Genomic DNA, 23451 nt, shown 5'->3' on the forward strand with positions numbered 1-23451 from the left:
AGTACAAAGGCTCAGCTGCTGTGCAGACCGGTGGCTCCTGCTCTAGCACTAATCGGCAACAATACCTCTTGGCAGAAATCACATCCCTGACACTGAGACCGTGTTATTTTTAGCCCTGTGCAGATCAATAGGATTTCCAATTACTTAACTAAAATGATGCATTGGACAGGAAATTATTCATGTTTGATGTACTGTAAAAGATACCATTCTGATCAAGCTGTCACTGTCCTGGGTTCAGCTGTGCTTTTCTCTTCACTCAATTTCTTCTCATCAACAGTTACCGCCCATTAACTGATTTTGCAGCCACTGGCATGAATATAAGCATTTCCACTCTTGTGGATAGAAAAAACACAAGAATACAAGGTCAGAGACACCTTCACATTCTAAGCTCAAATCTCAAATCTCAGGAGAGTCTTTCAATAGACATTAGGATATGGAAAGAATTCAAATTTCCTAGCAGAATGTAATTATACGCAGCAAAATGTTGTATCAGTAATGTATTCTGGCAAAATGCTTGCATGAAGGCCTGTGGATCACATCACAGGCAGAAACGACGTTATGCTAAGAACGACACTTCCACATCTGAAAACCTCCAAGCACACATAAAACTTTTACATGCGAATATGTTATCAAGATCCCTTTGCCTACAGTTCATGCTATTCTCTAAATAGGAAAGGCATTCAGTGGAAACTATAGGAGACCAGTTTCCAATCCTTGCAAAACAGGCTATCAGAGGAAATAAAAGCCTTCCTCATGCCTCTTTCTGTTAACTACAAGTAAGTGCAGTACCTGTGTGCAAGGAATATTTCTCCCTCTTGCTTTAGGAGCACACACTGATGCTGATGGCAGACAGTTCAGGAAAAAAGATTACCCAAACCTTCTCTAACGCAGGAACTAAACAGAACTAGTTCAAAAACCCACAAAACATCACAAAACAGCTGCAGTGACCTCTCTGCCAGGTACCCAGTGCCTTTCAGGTGGCTTATATCCCATTAGGAGTACTGCACTCTGGATTCATTGGTCTGGTTCTGAGAACCTGGCTCTAGAGTAATGGAATCATTTTAAAATACACAAAAAATCATGCAGCTTAAAGAAGTGTGCTGGCACGGTGTCTGTCAGTGACTTATCTTTCAAATAAATGACTCAGGTATTACGGTCCAGTTGTGGGAGAAATGCCAAAAGACATGGATAGGGAGGGGGAAAAAAAAAAACAAAAAGCTAATGAATTCTACCTTTGTCTCCACAACCGTCATAAGAACTTCCTCCATGGCAAAGGCTTGGAAATCAGCATTAAACAGTTTTCAGTTCAATCCAGCTTCCTCAATTGTGACCTGTACTTTCACAGCTATCATGGCTCACACTCTGCCATTGTGCAACACTGATAAAACCAACAGGATGTGCTCACTTACATGGGTGCTGACTTTATTCCAAAGTGTTTTGCTGTAATGACCTCCTTCTAGCTGAGCACTAATGAGACTCTAGCTGCATCATGGCTGTTGATCATGGTGCTCAAAAGCCATTTACTATTTCAAGCTGGTAAGTTAACTACCATTCCCACACTTCTGTACAGCTACAATTTTTATGCCCCACATATAACAGCAACTTGCAGTGAACCAGCAGCATTGTTCTGCTTTTATATCAACACGGTGGCATTATAAAATATGCCCCACCAGCAGCAAACACCCCTGCTACAGTTAAAGCTTTTAAAAGAAAAGGGGATGAGCAGAGGCAAAACATTCGCCAGTGTTGAAACTACCTAGAGCCAGCCAGAGCATCAGCACTCCTATGGGCTGCCTGTGGTACTTCTGCATCAGCACAGCTCTCCCCTCTGCAGAACAGGTTATGCTTTAAAATGTATTTGGGGTCAAACTTTCCTCACATACCTCTGCTTTAGATAAAAACCATGTCCAGCCTCTTTTTTTCTCCCTTCCTTCCTGCAAATGATGCAATTTCAGAGAACTTCAGCTGACTGCCATGGCAGAGCCAACCTGCAGTTCAGCCTCCTCTCCAGTCACCATGCCCCGTGGAGCTGGCTTAAAAGCAGCTAAAGCATCTGGCCACAGGAACACCACCAAAGCTGCTTCCCTTCCCTTGAGACATTTACACTCATCAGAATAATTCTGAGCAAAAGAAGTGTTCTGGTAATTGTCTCTGTCCTGTTTTCAATCAGACCTCAGGTTTTAGAAAGGGCAGATTTTGTAATAAAAGAAGGAAAGCGAGTACACAGTCTGAACACCCTGTCCCTGACAACAGAAGGCATTATTACAGCCACAGGGAACAGTCTGTAGAAACTAAAAATGAGGATAAGAATTGACTTTGGAAGTCCTGATGAAATCCTTTTTAATACATTTTTTTCCAGTTGTGATCACATGAAAATCTTCGAAACTGAAATACCAAGCAAATGCCACTTCTTTTTGTTTACACTGCAAACCCACAATGGTGAATGACACATGTAACCTTTCCATTTCTTATAGCTTCTCTGTAAACAGTTGGTTCGGCACTCCAAAGACTTCAGTTTTGATTCATACAGTACTCAGAGCCCTGAGTTCACAAGTGCTGTAAACAATTTGAGGAAATAAAATAACCAAGCAATACAAAAAACATCATCAGGTAATGTTTTGTCAAAAACAGATGGGATGACAACATTATATGTACTCTGCTAAAGAGCTAAGACAAGAGTCATGAGTAAATTTATGGAGACTTAATTAATAGACCCTTTTTAAAAAAAAGCATACATTGAAGTCTATAATTTCTTCAAATGTATTGCATTTAGGTTGCCAAAAACTTATTAAATGCTCTTGATAAACTAATGGGTTAGAAGTTACCTCCTGAAGCTTAAAACAACCTGAAATACAAGCACATTAGATAATTTTTGCTGCTAGTTCTGCAGCATCCACTCACTGACAGTGTGAATAATATTGGGAATCAAGTACATTGGATCAAAATAAGAATTTATTCCTTCAATATCTGCTACCCACAAACAACCTAGATTGTGCTTTATTTTAGACAATGTTTTGAGCAAAATGAGCTCAAAACAGTGTCAGAAGAGATTTACTTGCTTAATAAAAAAGTAGCTTATTTTACAGTAGAACAATTAGAGATGTTTGCCCAGTTGTATACATAATACTAGCCAGGCTAGAAAGGTTTTTGCTTGCCTCAGGATCCAGTGAGAATAACTAAAGCCATCGTGAAACACTGTTCATAGAGTCCAGATGAGGTTGGGGCAGCTGGGATTTATCTGGTTACCTAGATTCTTACCATGCCTAGTAAATGACCAGGATTCTTGCTTTAGCTAGTGCCCACATATTGCTTTGATGTAGTGGGATGCTTGTGGGTTTGAGATTTCTGTTTTACCAATATGTTCACAGGAATGAAGCAGGGTGCCTCTGTCAGGGTCCACATGCTGCCTTCCCACAATACACATGCTCAAAGGGCCGAACAGCAGAAAATGTGCCAGGAAAGAAAAACAGTATCAAAGATGATGATTCAAATTCCCTGCATGTTAAGAGCTGCACAAAAACAGTCAATATCAGCTAGAAACAGGACAAGGCTAGGAAAAAGAGAGGTTCAGCAAATCTCTGCAGCAGCTGCTACTAATGGGGGCTCTGTGCTGCCCTATTCATAACTCAAGCTGCAATTTCACTCAGAAGCTGATTGCAGGATAGAAGGAAGGAGACAGAACAGTGCAAACGGGCAATACTGGATCACTGTTTGGAGACCCAGTGTGTGCATTAATAGTATGGCTGTATTCCACGCTGTTGTTCAACCAGTGATGAAATTCAGGAAGGGCTAGTCAGCTGGTCATGCAGAGATGAGAGAAAGATGGTAATAAGTAACTAGGGTTTGTTCCAGCACACCATTGTGAAAAGAAGTTAATTTTAACTCAGCAAGGATCACACCATGCCTGTGTGGTTCATGCAGATATTCACTGCCATGAAAAGGCAATTAGAAATCAGCCATGAACCAGACTGTTTGTACTCTCATGGGCATTAAAAATGAAAGAATAACAAGAAACCAAGCTATTCTAAGGTCTGGCAGACCTGCGCTTATATAGGATTTGTTGGCAGAAGAAAAAAAATCCATTTAGCAACTGTATTTTGGAGTCAATAAGAAGACAGGCACCAGAAAGAGCCTTGAGTCGTAACTGTGAGAACTATTTTTCTTTTTTTTTTTTTCTTGACAGAACCTTTCCAAACAGATGCACAAATGGAATAACCAGTTAGATATACCTACCAACATTACACAAGACCATAACAACTAACCAAAGTGGTTTACTGTCTGTGCTCACAGCTTCTAATGTGGTACAGTAGTGGGGGCATGCTGAGGCTTCACAGATCTCATGAGTGCAAACAACATTTCCCTGCTCCTCTGACTTTTGACAGTGGCAATTGCCAGTAAGACTTCCCTGAAACTCAGTGTGTTCTAGTTCTCATATAACATAATTAATTAAAAGTAGCAAAACACAAACTCATACGAGTACTATTCAGAGAAACACAAAAGAATGTGAATTTAAACAACTTGGTGCCTCCACGTGGTCATCATCAGCCTCGCTTTCCTTGAAGTGTTCTCTTCCTTCTTTGAAACCCCTAAGTTGCACCTTTCCCTAGTTACCTTAACCCATGTTTTTAAACAGAGAATGGGTTTAGTAATCTTGTATCTCTCTCCATGCCAGCCACCTTTCTCCCACTGAAGCTCTTGGAAATACCCTAATTGTCACCTTGTGAAAATAGTTTCAGATACTGAACTCTTCACAGCATTAGGAGATCTATACGAACAGCCCTGTCAAAAAAAAAAAAAAGGCAAAACAACAACAACAAAAAACACCCACATATTCTGGAAAGATAAGCAAAGCAGGTGAGTAGTCTTGGGTTTCCTCTATAGCCAGCCTTCAGGAGTTTCAGTTCTCAGAACATGAACTCTGCAATGAGCAAAGAAAACTGGAGAGACTGGAAAATCTTGGCTGCTACACAGCATCACCTTCTTAAGACCCACGCCTCTTCGAATGGAAGTGCCTGTTTGCCATCTGCACACCTCAAAATTTGATTAATAAATATTACAGCCCCATGAGTTCCCCTGTCTGAATACTGAAAGAAAAACATAACAGCAGCAAAAAGCAAACCATTCCTTTATCAACAGAGAAGACTACGTCTGTGTAACTACATCAAAAATAAATGTTTGAGGCCTAAGGAAAAGGAATTGCAAGGCTTATTGAAATGAAGAAAGGCTCTAGGTAACAGTTTTGCACAGCCTGATTAGACTAGCCGAGGGCTCGCATCACTTCTATCAATTCTTCAGTTTGAGATTGCCTTCATTCTCTCTACAATCCTCTGTCACCTGAGAAGGCATCATGTTCCCCGACTCTTGGAGAGTTGTTTTATGTTGTAATTTGCTAGAACAGTGATTATGCGCAAGTGGGAGAATTTCACAAGCAAAATGTCTTGTCAGTGGAAATAGCAGCTTTACTCCTACATTTGCTTAGCAGCAGGAGGCAGAAAGTGTCCTGGGGTTTTTGAATTATTGCTGAAATGAACTCCAGATGCCTGTAGAAAGACTGCTAAATATATACCTAATTGCCTGTTTCTTTTGTCTTAGCCCTGCTGCTAAACAACCTTCAGACAACAGCATTTGATACATTCTGAATTCTTTATTAGCACCTTTATGTGGAATTAAATGGCACTTGTGCAAAGCTGGAGCACAAGAGCATGCCAGCGCTTCATAAGCGACATTGCTGGAACCCTGCCTTGGATGTTCGCCTTCTTGCGTGGGGGAAGTTTTCTTTATAAATTACAGTCTTCCTTTTACATTGCACACTCACCAATTTTATACCTCTCAGTTTTTATGCTAGAAAAAATTTGCATATTTATGTAATATTAATCAGGCATCAAATTTTGCTATTTTGAATATTCAGCAACAAGGAAAAGGAGGGCAAAACTATGTTTCCTGGCCTGCTGCCACTTCAATGACTCATCTTTGCTGACATGCAAGCTAATGGGGGTGAAGATTTATAAATGCAGCTTCACAGAAATAAAGGATTTTGAGAGACAAGCTCATATGTCCCATGCTTCATCCTTACTAACTCTGACTCTCACATGCAATGCCCGCACTACAGCTGAGAACTATGAAGCTGCCTCCAGACTCCATGATTACAGATACCTGTAAGGATAACCATTAACTGCATGTACATGAAGGAAATAAGATGGTATCAAAAATCACACATCATACACAACATACTTGTACTGTATTCCCTGTAATTGAAGCATTCTTGCAAATAACATTCCACCAACAGCTTCCCTTTTCCTTGGAGCCACCCTCTGAAGACACCTCTCCAATTATTCCTTTCTGCTACAAGGTATTTTGGGGCTAAACAGTTTTACTCAGTTTGGTAAGAAGTAAGTGGAGTCTGACATTCTGCTTCTTACTCATGCAGTTAAGCCTATTATACATTGCATGTACTTCAAAGCAAGGACTTTGCTTTTCTTGCAATGTGGTTGTTTTTCTTGCTATGAGAATACTGGCCATTTATAAAGTAGCAATAAATTTCCACAGCTGAAGTGCTGGAATACTAAAAAAAAAAAGGTATAAAAACAATGAAAATGACAATTTCAAGCCACAGACAGACTTGTCAAATACTATTACTAAGAGCATCAGGTGCCAGGTGGACTCAGAGAATGATTCAAACAATATTTATGGTTCAGCATCATATTTTGAAGGTTCAAGTGAATGACTGAACCATTCACAAATTCAAATTAGATAAATGTGCTCTTTTGTCAATTAAGGGGGAGGAAAGGCAGAGGGATCACTAGTGTAACCACTCCATCTGTGAAAGAGGAGTACACTGTCTACTGCTAAATTCCTGTGATTCACACAGTCCCTCTACATTCATTGCCTTCATGAGTCTACTTTGAATGATACCACCTAATCACACAAGTGTGGTGATGCATTCTTCCACTGCAGGCTTCATATGAACAAAATATGGCTATTAGGCAGGCAGTAAGTTGATCACATTCGTCTCAATCTTTAAAATATTGCTTAGTCCTAGCAAAGGCTTTCTGCAGGGTAGCACTTGGCTGCAACACTTCATGGAAATCACTCTAGACGGCATGGACCTTCAGTTTCTGAGCCTCAGTTATGGTTATAAACACAGTGTTATTTTAAACACTTCAGATTAATAGTTAAAAGGGTGGACTTTCCAAAATTTGACTACCACAGTAAGGATGTAAAAGATGGGAAAAACTGGACCTTGCTGATTTTCAGATGTCTCAAGAGAAAAGGCATATTAGGCAGCTTCTTCTAGTTCAATGCGTAAAGGACTAATGACCTCCTTCAAAATCATGCACTCTGAAAAGATTAATCTGCTCTTTGTTGACTATTCAGCAAGGCAAGCACACAGTGGTGATCTGGTAAAGTTTGTGTTTGAATAGCAAAATTTAAAGTCAGCAGTTCCCTGTTTGCCAGTTCATATAACACAGAGAAGGGTTTAAATACTCTGCTAGTGCTGCAAATAAATGCATAAGGCAGCTTGCAGAATCACAAAAGGGTTGAGGTTGGAAAGGTCCTCTGAAGGTCATCTGGTCCAACATCCCTGTTCAAACAGGGTCACCTAGAGCAGGCTGCCCAAGACTCAGGCTTTTACAGGTCCCATGTCACCAGGTCCCCTGTCTCATTCAGCAGTAGGTGTGTATTTTCCCTAGTCTTCCTTTTGTCACCTATGTATTTATAGAAGACCTCCTTGTTGTCTTTGACATCCCCCACCAGATTCAATTTTAGTTGGGCCTTACCTTTCCTAACCTCATCCCTGCATGCTCTGTATTCCTCCCAGGTTAGCTCTGCAAAAAAACCACCCTCAAAGCACTCAAAAAGGAGTGTGAATTTGTTATTGTTTTAAAGCCATTAGAGGAGAGAGGAATAAGCAGTGGGATTTCTATTTCAAGCTGTCATCATCTGACTGAGTCTTCTCTGAAGCAGAATCATGTATTGAAGTCTCCAGTGGCAGAGCTGCACTGATAGAATTTGGTCTTCACTACATTTCCTAATGCAAGACAATGTGTGACAGACTAAATCCTATGAGCAGATGTACCACCATTTTTCCTGTCTGAGATCATACAAGTAGAAAAATCAGCTTAATTTATTTATAGAAATTCAGTGTATGGCCAAGTTAGCTTTGAGGAACAACTAAGGAAAGGGAAGCAAACTTGTTTAAGAAATAAATCATTGCTCCCTGGAAAAAATAACAAGCACTTTTAAATATGTATGTTGTGTGTCTATCCCTTTTCTCCTTTTGTCATGGGGCTTCACCAACTCACAGCGCAGTAGGGACTAGGCATTATCACATTATCTTTGGAGTCATTAAACACTAAATGAGACTTCTACATTCTACTGCTAATAAGAACTGATGACACAGCTCCCTTAGGGCACCTTGGTGTTATTCTGTTTGCACTGAACAAACTCCTAAAGAGGTATCATTATATAGGATTTGAGAGGAAAAAGTGACAGAGATTGATATTAGTATCTGTAAATCATCTGCATGCTTAAATAAGGAGCTTGGTAGTAATGCCTCTAATTAAACCTTTGCCAAAGGTAACATTTCTGGTATTCCTGTTGGTTCCCAAAACCAAAGCTATCATCGTTACCTTCTATTGCAATGACAAACCCCTCTTGCTCTCACAGAGATTTGGGTTGGTTCTGTTCATACTAGAGAAAGGAAGGATCCTGAACACAAAAGAGTGAGATCTACGCCTTCTCCCAGCCCTGCTCATACATAGAACACATTCAGCTGTGTGGGAGCATTTCTTTTTTTGGCAAAGGTAACTCATACAGTGCTTGCAGAGAAACTTGAATGGGTTTCTGAACTGGTGTGCATCAGGCTATCTTCTAACTAGCCAGCAGCCTTCTGGATGTTGAAGATCCTAGCTAAAGAACCAAATGTCTGTGTCTGTCTGTGTGTATAGATGCATGTGTTCTCACCTAGGAAGAGAGAGTGAGTGCACATGCAAGCGACTGCCTTTCGGAAGAGGTGAGATTACATTAACACTTGTATAATTACCCTGAAGATGTATGTATTATACAGCTTCCCCAGGACACCCAGTTCAAAGGAAGGGTGGAAAAGGAGTAGCCTGCAGTATTACAAATCTGCATGGCAATAACATCCTTATACAGATTTCAGCAGAGCTGAACTTTCCTTAGCTCCCTGTGTTTTCTTTAAGCTGAACTTGTTTATAAAGCGTGCACTGAAAGCTAATGAGCAGAGCCTAGCTTCAAGCATAGCCTCTGGTCAGCATCTTCAGAGACTAATATTTCATTCCCCCTCTAACTTCTTGCCAGCACAAAAAATCACCTGCTAACCCAAAGCCATGTGATTTTCAATCCACTTCCACCTTAAAACCAGCAGAAGCCCCATATGTTTCTTGTCTAGAACGCAGTAACTATAATGGCACTCTAGCAAATATGCTATTACAACACCTGGTTATGTCTGAAACTCTCCTTGATGCTTTGGGAAACAGAGTAATGTCAATGAATCATGTTCAATTATAACACAGCTATTTCCAAACTTGTTTGATGTTTAGCATTAGACGAAAATGATATGCTTACTCACCATAAAGGATATATGCCAAGCCTACTGACAATGAAGACAATGGCAAACGTAAGGAACAGAAGGTCACTCAGTTTTTGATACTTGCAATAGTTTGCCATTTTGGCAGCCTGTAAAAGAAAGAAATGTCTATTTACTTCTGTGAGGACAACTGAACTCTCCTGCATTGCGCTGTAAAAAGAAGAAATTAAATTTTGATGAAATCACTAACATTTTTATTGGTCACCTCCCAGTGACCTTGTAACTCCTTTCTACCAAGCAGCTGGAAAATGTCTTCTCAGAAAAAAAAACAAACAGACTGCATGAAAACAAAGGTACTTCTTCCACTTGTTCCATCTCCTTTTTGAAACTCTAGAGTTTCAGATTCACAAAATGTTTCTAAACCTTCTTTTGAACTCCATTATATTTGTGCTATTTTTGTCTCCAGCCTTTTAACCTACCCATCCCTCGCCTTTCCAATATGCTATTCTTCTGAATCTGACCTAATAAAGCACTTCCTTCTTTCCCATTGGGCTCCACTTTCATTTTCCCCAACTATCCATCTTCCAGCCGCCCCATGTTCTTCATCTTCTAGTACTTTTTATATATAAACTTCGTCTCAAATCCTCTATTATGCCCGATATCCTATATTCTCCTACAGTCTCTCTCCTTTCCTAGCCTCTACGGAGCAGTTTCCACCTCTAAGATTATACTCCCCTCCTTCAAATCTTTTTCCAAGGTTTTCTATTGCTTCTCTTTCTTCCTTGTCCTCTGTCATTTTTGCTCTCCCAACTTGTTGCCCTAAGCCTATTTTTACATGCTTCTTTCATATATCTTCATGCAATCTTTTGATTCCTTCCTTGGTGGAGGAGTCAGCTATAGAATCTTTAATCAAACTGCTCTTTAAACTTTGATCTTTCCTGAAGTTGCCCTGTCCTCTTACCTCTGGAGAAAACAACATGTACAAGCAAGTTTGTTTTAAGGCATCTATGCTTTTTCCAGAGTGTTCATGTGCATTAGCAAAATTACTTATTTTACAGCATTTGCTTCAAGGCAGGAACAGTCTTTCTTTATGCTTTGTGCCAAAAGTATACAGAGAGTCACTGCATGATGAAATACACGAAGAGCCTGGTTAAGTGTACACTGTCTGTGTCCCTCTGAGGGGACCGTATCCAGCTACCTTATTTCAGAAAATGCTTACTTGCACAGACTTTCCAGAGGGCTAAGAGGGAGCAAAATAACTACAGTTATGCATATAGAATACTATTCTGAATGCAGAATTCAAACCAGAGAAGTCTCTAAAACGGTGAGAGACACTCTTGCATTGTCTAATTTTATCGGTATGAACACAATTAATCTGTAACTGTTGAATGCTCATGTCAGACAATCCAGAAGCCAAAATCAACCTGCACTTTAGGATATTACATACTGTCTGCAATACTTCTGTTCAAAACCTGAACATAAAGGATATCCTTACTAACAGAAAACAAATTAGGGAGCTCACAAAATATGAGGAAAGCCACAAGCTCTGCAAAGAAATCCCATGACTTCTGAATCAGTCTTATATTCTACTGGACACAAATGAGTTTCCTAGCAGTTTGTACTCACAGTCTGGTTTAGGGAAAAAAGAACACTTTGGATGCCAACGTGTAAAGCAGAGGAGTTACTAACATCTTGATTTTCAGACGACTGAAAGTTCAGCTAGGAATCTTGGATGTATTTTCATGGTGGCAGTCTAAAAAAGTTGGTTTTATAGTGTGTGGAGCTGATATTGCCATAGCAACTTGTAGTAGTATCATGCCATTTCTCAAAAACAGAACAGCTGCTGGGTCATCAGTTCTCAAATAACAAATCTGCAAACAAAATTGATACAGAAGTACTAAAAAAAAAAAAAAAAAGGGAAAGAGAGTGTGTTGCTGGATGGAATTTGGCCACCTAGGACAATACAACACAATTTTCAAAGCTTAAAAACTGTGACGAAAGCTGAACAACATAGCTCTTACAGAGACCCTTGCTGGTCTATTTAAACCCATTTTTTTTACAGTGCAGCTGTTTGCCTTGGTCTAAAGTGTCCATTCCCTGCTCTTTTTGAAAAGTGTGTTAGGAGATAGCTGGAACTTGACAGGAAGGATTCTGGTTCAACAGTCAGCTATGTGAGGCTCATATACCAGAAGCAACCAACTACTTCACATCCATACACTGACATAAAAAATGTCAGTGTTCATTTGAAGTAGGAAGGTAATTGAATCTGGAAGGTCTCAAGGTCTCCAAATTGGTGGGGTTTTACATACTGTAGTGGGTTAATTCACAGTGTTTCCAACCCACAAGCTGTACTGCAGTGCAAAGATACCTAAGACCCCTCAAACAACTTAGGGAGGATGCTGAAAATAGCCCCTCAGTGACCTAGACTTCAACTTAAGCTAATGTACTGGTTTCCTAGGCAAGCAAGTGACTCTTTGCTTGGTCTGTTCTTCAGTGGCTTAAGATAACTTTCACTGAGACCTAAGAGAACAGCCATGGATTCCTGGAAATCACAGAATCACAGAATGGCTGAGTTTGGAACTGACACCTGGAGGTTATCTGTCCAAACACGGGCACCTAGAGCAGGTTGCCCAGAACCATGTCCAGGTGACTTCTGAAGATCTCCAAGGGTGGAGACTCCACAACCTCTCCAAGCAACCTCTGCCAGTGCTCCATCACCTGCAAAGTGCTTCCTGATGTTCAGAGGGAACCTCTGTTCCGGTTTGTGCCCATAACTTCTGGTCCTGGCACTGGGCACCACTGGAAAGAGTCTGGCTCTGTCCTCTTTGCATTCTCCCTTCAGATATTTTTATACATTGACAAGATCCCCCTTGAGCCTTTTCTTCTCCAGGCTGAACAGTCCCAGCTCTCTGAGACTCTCCTCACAGAAGAGGTGCTCCAATCCTTTGATTTTCTCAGTGGCCCTACGTTGGACAGTTTCCAGCATGTCTCTCTTGTGCTGGGGGGCCCAGAACTGGTCAGAGGACTCCAGGTGTGACCTCACCAGTGCCGAGCAGAGGGAAAGGATCACCTTTTCTGACTTATGGGTGATACTTTGCCTAATGCAGCCAAGAATACCACTAGCCTTAGCAGCAAGGGCACATTGCTGACTCACATTCAACTTGGTGTCTGCCAAATCCTGGTTCCTTTCCTGAAGAGCTGCTTTCCAGCTGGGTGGACCCCAGCACATACTGCTGCCTGAGGCTGCACAGGACTCTGCATTTCTTGTTGAATTCCATGAGACTCATCAGCCCACCTCTCTAGCCTGTCAACGTCCATCTGGATGGCTGCTCAGCCCTCTGGCTGAGTTGTCCCTGAATGAGACAACATTCTCCCCCATTTCATCTGTGAATTTACTGAGGGTGCACTCTACCCCACTGTCCAGATTGTTAATGAAGATGTTAAACAAGATGGGACTCTTTACTGACCCCTGGGGTACTCTGCTTACTACTGGCCTCCAACTAGACTTTGCACCACTGACCACTACCCTCTGGGAACGGCTATTCAGCCAGTTTTTGATCTACCTCACTGTCTGCTCATCCAGCTTTAGCAGCTTCTCTATGAGAATCTTACGGGGCTGTCCCAAGGTTTTACTGAAATCCAGGAAGACAATACCCACTGCTCTCCTCTCATCAAATCCTATGACTCTTCTTTACATGCAGATGTCTTAAAGTCCATGGAAAACAACTAATTTCCAGTATTTCCACCAACACTTACCACTTTTTGCAATAATAGCAAAATGACTGCATCCTCAATCAGATTTTCATTGGGTGTATTCCATGATGAAATAGGTAGGTGGAAAAAGTCTAGTGGCCTCTGGAAATAGCTTTCCATTTCTACAAATATGTAACACATAAAACAGGTCAGGTGCACAACTGCACATCATGGCAAGAAATTCTACCAGCTTCTTTTGCAGCTAAATATTTTTCTTCCTCTGCATTGACTTTCCATCACTAATGTCCCAGAGCATACGAGTCCATCTTCTCTCCTACAGCACTGGGGCTGTGACCCACTGCCCTGGCAGAAGAAAGTCTGTTGAGTGAGTCATAATGGCTCTCTTAGTAAATGCTTCCCTGGGGTTGTGATTCTTGTTCTTTATAAGTGACTTTAGTATTTCCAGGTAAAACAGACTGAACAAATTGACTAGGAAGACCACTAAAGACTATGTCTCATGGGGAAATGTATTTGCTGAATGTTTTCAAACCATGTGAGAATAGCAATTTCTCTTTGTCTTGGGCAGTGAATGAACAGAGGAATTGATCAAAAATGTATATCTCAGTGTGCTCAAGCTAAGGTTTTAGCTAGCCTACTACAGCTACCCTATGGTAGTTTTCTAGTTCCACAAGCACCAGTCTGATCTGAAATGAGCAAGGTCAAGTATGTCCTTCTGGTGGCAAGAAAAGAGGAATGAATAAAGTTTGGGGGAATTCACAGGCAGCAGAATGGATATACACAGATCTGTTACTAAAACAGAAAAAAAATGTAAAGATGTAATTATTTCTAACCACAGAAATACATATTCTATGTTACCTTCTGCCTCAGGCAGTCATGTGACTTCTACATTAAGAGCAAATTAAAAAATAAAAACAGTTGCAGCATAATCAAATCAAAATAGCAGGATTTTGATTCTGAGATAGGTGAATCATACAGTGAGGCTGCGTTGTTGCGTAACAGGATCCTTGAAACTACTTGAAAAATACTTGTAGACAAAACAGTTATTAATTGATCCTGCTGGAGAGTTCACAGAGCAATCCTAGCATTACTCAGAGTAGTCTAAAAATGGATACATATACAGGATGAGAAAATCTCTAAATTGCCACTACAGAAGTTAGAGACCATCTTGACTTAAAAGAGTATCAATCATCCCCTCTTCTCCAAAGCAAGCTGCTTCATACTGGCATCTAGATGAAGAGGCACAGGAACCTGGAAAATTCTCAGGACCAGCACTGAGCTCATTGCCTTTGCACAGACCAGCCAAGAAGTTGGCCAATGCCTTCTGCTCAGCAAAGCACAGCAGAATCAAATAATGACACCTTGATTCTTTGAAAGACAAGATTCTCCCTCAACCCATCACTTCAGAGTGGTCAAGAAACAGAAGCTTCCATCCCACACAGCCATCACTTTTCAGATTTCACAATCTTTAACTTTTGACTTTACCATGTGATATTTAAAATCTATGTGTAACCTTCCATGGCAAGTAATGCGTTACCAGACTCTGCTCTATACAAGCAACTTACCAAGGGATAAACCAGCCTGAAATCACAAACATGCACTGCTACAACTGTAATATATTTTAGCAAGGAAATGTGCTATATTAATCACCACTACCTTCTTGAACTGGCCTCTTTGCTGAGGGAATAGTTGTTCTGCATAGCAAATAGATTCCAGCCACTGACAAGTGAGCTCTCAGAATAGTGAATACCATGTAGAGACACTGATGACACATGTATTTTCTCACCTCTAGGACAACATCGGCCGCATCATGGAGACATAAGGTCAAGGTTCCCACTCGTGTCAAATTGGTTACGTATGAGAAGGTTATCAAGGTGACTGTTACAATGTGATGTGTAAACATGATGCCAAAATCCTGGAGCAGCAAGAAGCAGAAAACAAAAAAAAACCAAAAAACAAAAAACAAAACAAAAAACAACAGTGAACCAAATAGTGAAATTCAATATTCTTATACAAAAATGGATGGATATTTTTAAACCCAGCATTATGGTTATGTTACAGAAAGATCCTGCTACTTAATACATATATTTCACTTAGACTGAATAAAGTGGTCATTGCATGTTAACAAAAGGCAAAAAGATTATTGAAAGCTAGGAAATTCCTACACTTCTCAGTTCATAGTAATTTAACCAAATGAACCTTTTATGACTGAAGTTACATTGAAAAGCCTCATGTACTTAAAAATAAATTACACCGTATTTCTTATACACCAATCAACATGCAGCCTGCAAAATAATGCATCATTCACAAGAGTTCAAATAGCTACAGAGATACAAGAAACATATTTCCACCATGGTAAGAGCTGTTGACAGTCACCTGCCAAGCACAACTGAGCAGTTTCACAGCTGAGAATCCCAGTTCCAGTTTTTCACTTGTGTGTTTTTACGGAAGCTGCTTTGTCTTCACACAGTATCGGTGTCAGAAAAGTCTTTAAATTAGCTGGTGCAGCTCCTCCTACTCGGATCTAAGCTACTGCCTTCCAAATGATGCAGATTCACTGGTCTTAAAACCAGTAACTCACAGAGTTATTTGGTCAGAAAGTAACTGTTACTATTGAAAAAAAGTGGGAACAGTAAAACTCTTGGACCATAAAATTCCCAGACACATGCTGAGGAGCAGGCAAAGCAGAGGAAAGGACCAGTCTGCCTGGCCTAAGCTCCCAGGCTGATTACTGGGAGAACAGAACCTAAAGGGATGAGATTCTTCTCTGTAAGGCACCAAATCAGTTTAAAAAAGAAAAAAGAAAACAAACAAACAAAAAACAGCTGTGAGAATGTAGTATCAAAACCCTAAAGAAAAGGTCACCAGACATCATTTGACTGGGGAGTTCCTCCAAGCATCAGGTGCCCACCTAGCAGAGCAGCTCTCAGCAGTGGCCCTCATGCAGGGCTGTCTGAGGGAACAGATCCAGGAAGCCATGAGAAACAGCTCCTCCAGGCAAGCTCTTTTTCACCAAGCATTTCAGGAGGCAGCGTTTGGCTTTGTGGCAGCTGTTGTGTGCCAGTCCTGCTGAGCTGTCTCCAGCTGAGTGGCTCAAAGCAGAGAAGCTGAAGCTGTGATGTGCAGCCTTTAGAGAGGCAGAACCTGGCTTGCAAAGGGAGGAAAGGTCTGAGGCTCTGCAGGGAAAGTGCTGGTGAGCTCCCACTAACACAGGGACAGCTGTAGCTACAGCTGCCCACTGCTCTCTCTCTCCAGTGCTGGGAAGAGTAACTAGCAGCATGCTGCCTCTCCCTGGGAATGGAGCAGGCACCTCTGTGTTAAGGGAATGCTGTGCCACTTGTACTTCCAGTACCAGCACTCGCCTGCGCTGCATTGCACACCTGGAAGCTGTGCAAAAAACCTGCAGCTGGAGCCGACACACTACCCTTGTAGGGAAAGGACCTCCTCCCAGGAGTTGAGTAGCTATCAAGTGCTACAAAGCTCCTCTTTTCTACAACTACTCATCAATGGGCACTGCCAGTATTTCCAACACAAAGATGAAAAAACAAACAAACCCACAACCAGACTAAAAGCATAAAATTGTATCCTAGTTTGATATACATCCAACATTTCTCAGCCAGATTATTTGGTCTCCAGCAGTCTGAAGCATAATCATATACATTCACCAGGCATCTCAAGCCATTGCTTTAAATCCATTTTCTTAAAGCAGAATGAATAAAAGGAAAAATATAGGCTGTTTTTCTCTTTTTGAGGGTCTTAAGGGGGAGTGGGGACATGATATCTTAGTCATTTCAGTAACCAGAAATCCCCACGTAGGGATCACTTGACCTTGCCATAATCAGAACAAGAAAGCACCTACCCTTTTCCCCAGGAGTAGAAGTAAGGTGCTAGCATTCCCATATGGCCATACTGCAGCCTAGCACTTTACCTGCTTCAGCTGCAAATGCTATGGCACTGTTCTTTATTTTCCTGCTAATTGCAATTACATTTGCACGTTAGCAGTCCAAATGAGCAAGGAAGCCAAGCAGAAATTCTCCTCTGTTTTTATAGATGCCACATTCATGTTATGCAAACACTACATTTCTAGTCCCTCTTGGGAACTCTTCAAGGTTTTCCTGACAATATGGATTATTTCTAAGCAGACCTAATGCTCTTGGGCAGCAGTCTTCTGCACTTCTGCATGAGACTACTTACAGAAACACTGTCCAGGGAACTCCTTCCCTGATAATGTTTCTTAAAAGAGACAGCTGTCTGACCCTGCCAGCTCTGAAACAGAGGTGCTGGACTGACCTACTGAAAACTGTTAGAAGAAAGTGGCAGTGTGACACTAATAAGAATACTCTTGTTGCTCTGGTCCGTCCTTTCCCATTTGTGCCATTTCTTCATGTCAGTAATTATTACTATACTTGGAGATGCTATGTGTTAGATTTTAATTACACATAAAGGTAATGAATACAGAGAAACTGATGTTGCAAGTCTCCATAATGTCAAGAGGTACTCGTGTTCCCAGCTCACTCAAGCACTTTCATCCATACACAGTAGATGAGTAGCTGTACAAGAATGGTTTCTTTTTTCCTTTTAAAATATATTTTGAACTGCATGCATGTTTGCACAAGATGCCTTTATTTACAGCACAATTATAGCCTCCAGCTGTAACTTCTTAAAGATGGCATGTGCCTGTACATGTCATGAAAATATGTGGCTAATGGGAGAAAGACCCTGCTCCTGACACCATCAGTGGAAAGAATACAGTGCAGACAATGGAAATCCCCATGGGTCTCAAGTTTGACACAAACCCTCCAGAAACAAGGTTTCTATTACTCAGGTTAGCTTAACATGTCACAATGACTATGGCACATAAAGGCCACTAAAGGGCAAAACATTGTTGGTCAAGCCAGCTCTTGGAAATGGGCTATGTCAACAAAGAAAGAGAATATGATCAGCTAAAGGTTTTAACCATTACAATTCTTGTGAAGTCTGCAAAATGTACACAGTCTACATTTCTTTCCTCTGAAACAAATAAATCAGCCCTGACTCCTATTTTTTTTTTTAACTGAGTCTGAAGAAAGATCTAGGATCCAGAAAAATATAGCATATGTTTTCTAGAACCAAAACGGAATATTCAAGAAAATTAGCAGCTACAGATTATTTTACTTTGGGGGATGAGTGCAGAGTCATTTTTTTAAAAAAGTAAAACACAGAAGCTCTAGGAATTGCCAAATGTTTGGAACTAAAAGGTGTGAATGAACAAAAAGGTCTAGATCTTCTATTAACCTGTTAAAACACTGACTGAGGTAGAAGTTTTATAAATTCCCTTAAATACACTGTTCAAATGTATTTGTAGCAAGCAATACTTCAGGTATTCAGAAAGCATGTTAAATAAGCCTCACTGCTTTTAAAACTTATCAGGGGCTTGCGAGAGTAAAACAGTTCACCAATCCAATTATCTTTCTCTGTGTTTTACAGAAAGGAGTATGGGAAGCTGGAGAGAGAAGATATAATAATAATAAATAATAATAAAAAAAGAAAGATATTAGATTGTGATTTTTGAAAATGGATGGAAACTCTTAACGGTAGAACATCATTACAGCAACAGAGTAGATGTTTATGAAGCAAATAACACTCCATTATGAAACTGTAAAAGTTAATCTACTCAGTTCACTGCTTTAACTTAATGCCAATAGCAGGTATGGGCAAAAGTCTTAAAATTTTGCTCGTATCTCTTCAGCCAGACAGAGATAATCTGGTGGAATTTATAAAATCTGAATAAAGATAAATAAATGAATAAAGATAAACCAATTGGAAGTCATTTTAAAGTCATGAATTTGTTGTTAGGGAAGAATAAAAGACTTTGAAAACAAGAAGTAGCACTTCTCTTGAGCTGCACAAAGTAAAAGACCAGTGCTGGAGTTACGGCAGTGCTGATCACTAGCACTTTCTGAGAAGACCTACAGCACCTTGCCTTGAGAAAGCCAGCTGCATAAAAGCAGTTGGCTGAATTCCCGCAGTGCACAAGGCTGCCAGGGCACTTTTGATCCTCCCAGACTACAAGACAGTCCCTGTTGAATTTAAAAGTATCTAAAATGATAACCACAACTTAGATAAAAGTATTCCTCTCACAGTAACAAGAAAATATCAACAGGTTTCTAGGGCTGAGAACTGTTAATCTGCTCTGCATAAACTGTCATGAAGTATTGCCATAATGTCTGATAATAGCTGGCAAATATCCTGCTTCTTCCAGCTCTCTATCTCATATCGTATACTGAGTACGTTAAGAAGTTTCCACACTTTTCAAACTAAAACTAAACCTGCTCTTTAAAAGAGAACTATGATGGTGCTGCAAGAGCTGGTGTCTCTGTCAAGCTCATACCTCCTGCAGGCTATGAAGCGTTAACTCAGTTGGCACCTTTACTTGCTGGACTAGTGAAGTGAGGGTCTCGCAACACGTAGAGTAGCTTAGGAACATGGCCTTCAGGGCCAATCTGTTGTGACATTTCAGGTCTCAAAATCTTCCAAGTGCATCAGTCTTGGGCCAATATTACGCTTCTTGCCCTTGCCTTATTTGACAGGTTGAGAACTTGTAACACTTTTAGCTTTTCCTTGTTGGTATACATACCCATGTATTTTGGGCTCCTGAGTGTCTGATGTGAGAGATCTGGGCGTTGAGGCTCATCTCATGTTTTCCTAGCACCATCTGTGTTCCCACTAGCCTGATACATTGTCTGTCTGATATCCTTCTACATCCTGAGCTGTCTTGTCAGAGAGGACATTCTGGCGTTGTGCTGTGTTCCGGCTGACGGCTGCCATTGCCCAGGAGTGTGTGCTACTACTGTTTGTCAACTACTGTAAGCTGCCAGCATTAACATTTTTCAACTCATGGGTTTCCTTGACAGCTTGCATTTTTGCCCCTGGACACAGCAGTTTTACTGTCTGACACCAGCACATGGCCACATTTCTCCAGTCTGACCTTCCTAGTTATCAATTTTGTTTAAAATACGAAAAGAACTGCCTCCACAGTGCAAACTGGTTGGTGATCTCATATTCTATTTACATATATGGCATCTCAATCCACTGTCTCCTGCAGGGTGCTTATAATGAAAGGCTTTTGACTTGCTATCACTGCACTACAGATACTGTGCTCCCGCTCTGTGGGACACTTCATGCTCAGACACCGCAGATGTATGGGATGCTGCTTTGACTTGGTGCTCTGGGGTCAAGCGCTGCAAATCTGTGACAGGAGTGTTATTTAGCTGTTAGCAATCCACTTCCCCACCTCCATCTCCCCTTCTATTTCCACAGTAGGCTGCTGAGAAACCTTCTCAGTAGTCATATGTATTTGTGTGTATAAATATATATATATATAAAAGTCATTTATATATAACAGAGAGACAGACTTGCAAAAGATTGTTTGCACCTATATATGGACAGGATCAGGCTTTATCTCTGTGCTCAGCTCACCAATGGGAACAAACTCTCCAAGTCACAAGGGAAATAGCTATTGCATTTTCCCAGGAGACTTATCAAAGAAGAAAGGTGTTACTGACTGTCACAATGGACCTTTTCAGAATTGTACTTCACTATACCTAGGTGCTGCTCAGGTCAGGAATCAATTAAATATTATTTAAAGATGTAATGTTGCAAATGCAATGCTGTTCAATTTTCCTCCCCCTGAAGAACAAAGAACAAAAATACAGCCAATGGCTCAGAGCAGAGAGCTGAATATGAATGCAGGGGGATTGATTAGACACAGCACATTTCTGCAGTGATAACTTCAACAATTCTGTAGCATTGCTGCAGAGGTTTGGTTGATAACCAAAGGTTACGTGTAGCATCCGTGTTTAATATTAAATGTATCCCTTTTTTTTCCCTGCCTGCGTAGAATAAATTCAAAGCCTTCATAGACCTTACCAAAAAGATGTTATGAATTTATGAGGTAGCCTTGCTCCATCATTGATATATCATCATTTAACTCTTAGTAGAAATAATACATCTATGTGATCAATTTCATTCAAGTCACTGTTTAAGAGCAGGAGATCTTTTCGGCTGATGCCGTTTCCCTTTGAATATTTGGTTACACCAGGCTCTTTTTCCCGTATGCAGAAAAAAAAACCTACACATCATAGTAACAAGGAACAGAATGAAACAGGCACTTCCAACACCAGTTTCTCAGTGACAACTATCTGCAAGTTCCACTGCACAGGTAATACAGATATTCTTCAGGTCAAGAAAGATATGTGTTTAAAGCCTTCAGTGTTTTTAGTCTTGCTGTTCTTACCTTTCTTTTGATGTCAATGAATTGAGAAAACATTAAGGACCAGTAGAATGACAATTCAACAATGTAGTAAAAATGAAGGTCGGGCATCAGCGGCTGGAAGATGGAGATGAGAAAAGGTTAACAGAGGGTCTAACTGATATTACAGGTATCTGAGGTCTATAGGGCAGATGTGCAATCATCAAGGGATTACTCAATTATACATAAGCATCCTATGCAAGAAAAATGATGATGGTTGCCTCTTTTGAACTTTGATGGTTCTGGAAAAAAAAAAAAAGCTTCCCAATCTACCCTCTTGACAAACCTTTACAGTATTGTAATACCAAAAAATTATGATATCCAAAAGGAACCTAGAACAAACTAAATTCTGCCCACTCATACCTCTGTTTTGAAAGATTACTTGAAACATCTTGCTGTACATCATTAATGTGTGTGTAAAGCACAGCAAAAGAAACAATACTACAGCGGATTAGAGAAATATGATACCAGCATATAACATCATCTGCACGTGTTAAAAATGTGAGTTTTAAACAGGTTTAACTCTTTCTGGTATTAAAGCCTCCCTTTAAAGATTGTAACCATTTTCTAGGAACATGTTAACATTTGTGAAGAAGAAAATAAATAAATTTAGCCAGGCATCTTGCTTGATAAACATCACTAAATACACATTTAAAAGCAAAAGAAGTAAAAACAACAAGAAAGAAATTTTTCACAACCGAAACCAACCTGGGGTAACTTCAAAGGAGGTAGCTGGTGGCATGCATAGGGTGTTTAGCCCTCAGCCTAGGAGACAGTCCTAGGAGTTACTCTAATTTCCTCATGATTTTCTGCTAGTCATATCTTCCACCACAGTGACAGAGAGGGGCCCTAGCACAGGAGAAGCTTCTGAGGACACCTCTCAAGGGATTAGAGGAACCATCTCTAGAACAGTCTTCACTGGCCCAACCAAACACCCAAGCAGGGCAAGAGTCATTTCAGTCAGCAAGAGGCATTTCAGTTGCCTCTTTTATTCCCACTCCCTTTTGTAGACTGATTCTTTTTAGCTGAAAAACAGTCTTTAGGTGCCCACTGAATGTTGCCTATGGGTTATTTAAATATAGACATATGCTTATACTTTATGAAAATGTATACGCTCAAAATCAGTCTTTTAAAGCTATTGCCTGGGCCAATACGATCCTTTTCTGATTTAGTGATACAGTCAGTAAGCTTTTAATTAGGTGTAATAAAAAAGGGACAAGAACATGAGCTAGCAATGGTAGTAACGAGCTGCAACTATTAAATTCATTATTGCAAGACAACTCACCAGGGAAAATCTCTAGTAAAACAATTAAGATAGTCAGCTGCTTTACTAACAATAACTTTAGAACTTCTATACCCATATACAATGACAACGGGGGGAAGTGTGGCTTTCCCTCCATGAAAAGATCAACAGTGTGTGTTTAACTTAGTCAAAATACTAGGTTTCAGTTCCCTATAGACTTAATTCAATAGGGCTGTTCTGCACTTATGGATAGGTTGTTGCCCAAATGATTGACTGTATCTATTGCAAGTCCAGCTGTATTTCTGCAATGTTGTGCTGAATAAATTACAAAGGGACTGTAACAAACAAGAGATTAGAAGTTTTACCTAGTTAAGAAAAATAAGAGTCAAACTGAAAAACCAGTACATAATCCTGATCAGCACTCAGTAGATTTTGTCTCTGCAACAATGATTTTAATAATGTTTTTTATTACATAATTTCTGTTGGACCCTGTCAACTTGTAGCATGATTTTAGATATAGCAGGTATAATTACCACCCTCTAAGAGTTGTAACTCACTTTCTGAATGACTTTTCTCAATCTGCTGAATCTCTGGCTTTGCTAAAACTTTCAGCATCCTCAAAACTTTGTAAAAAAATGGCCATTCCTCCACTGTGGC

General features: G+C 40.4%; 1 protein-coding gene across 7 annotated transcripts in view; it reads right to left on the reverse strand.

The window, feature by feature from the left end:
- Window positions 1-23451, reverse strand: part of CERS6 (ceramide synthase 6) — a 124278-nt gene that overhangs the window by 14910 nt on the left and 85917 nt on the right. For all 7 annotated transcript variants that reach the window (XM_080600995.1, XM_080600992.1, XM_080600993.1 and 4 more), the window contains 3 exons: window positions 21537-21629; window positions 15048-15176; window positions 9593-9699 (listed from right to left, as the gene is read on the reverse strand). In XM_080600995.1, the coding sequence (XP_080457121.1) occupies window positions 9593-9699; window positions 15048-15176; window positions 21537-21629 (329 nt within the window). The remainder of the gene's footprint in view (window positions 1-9592; window positions 9700-15047; window positions 15177-21536; window positions 21630-23451) is intronic.

Source organism: Anser brachyrhynchus (assembly GCF_964034855.1).
Source record: "Anser brachyrhynchus genome assembly, chromosome: 7".
Taxonomy (NCBI): Eukaryota; Metazoa; Chordata; class Aves; order Anseriformes; family Anatidae; genus Anser; species Anser brachyrhynchus.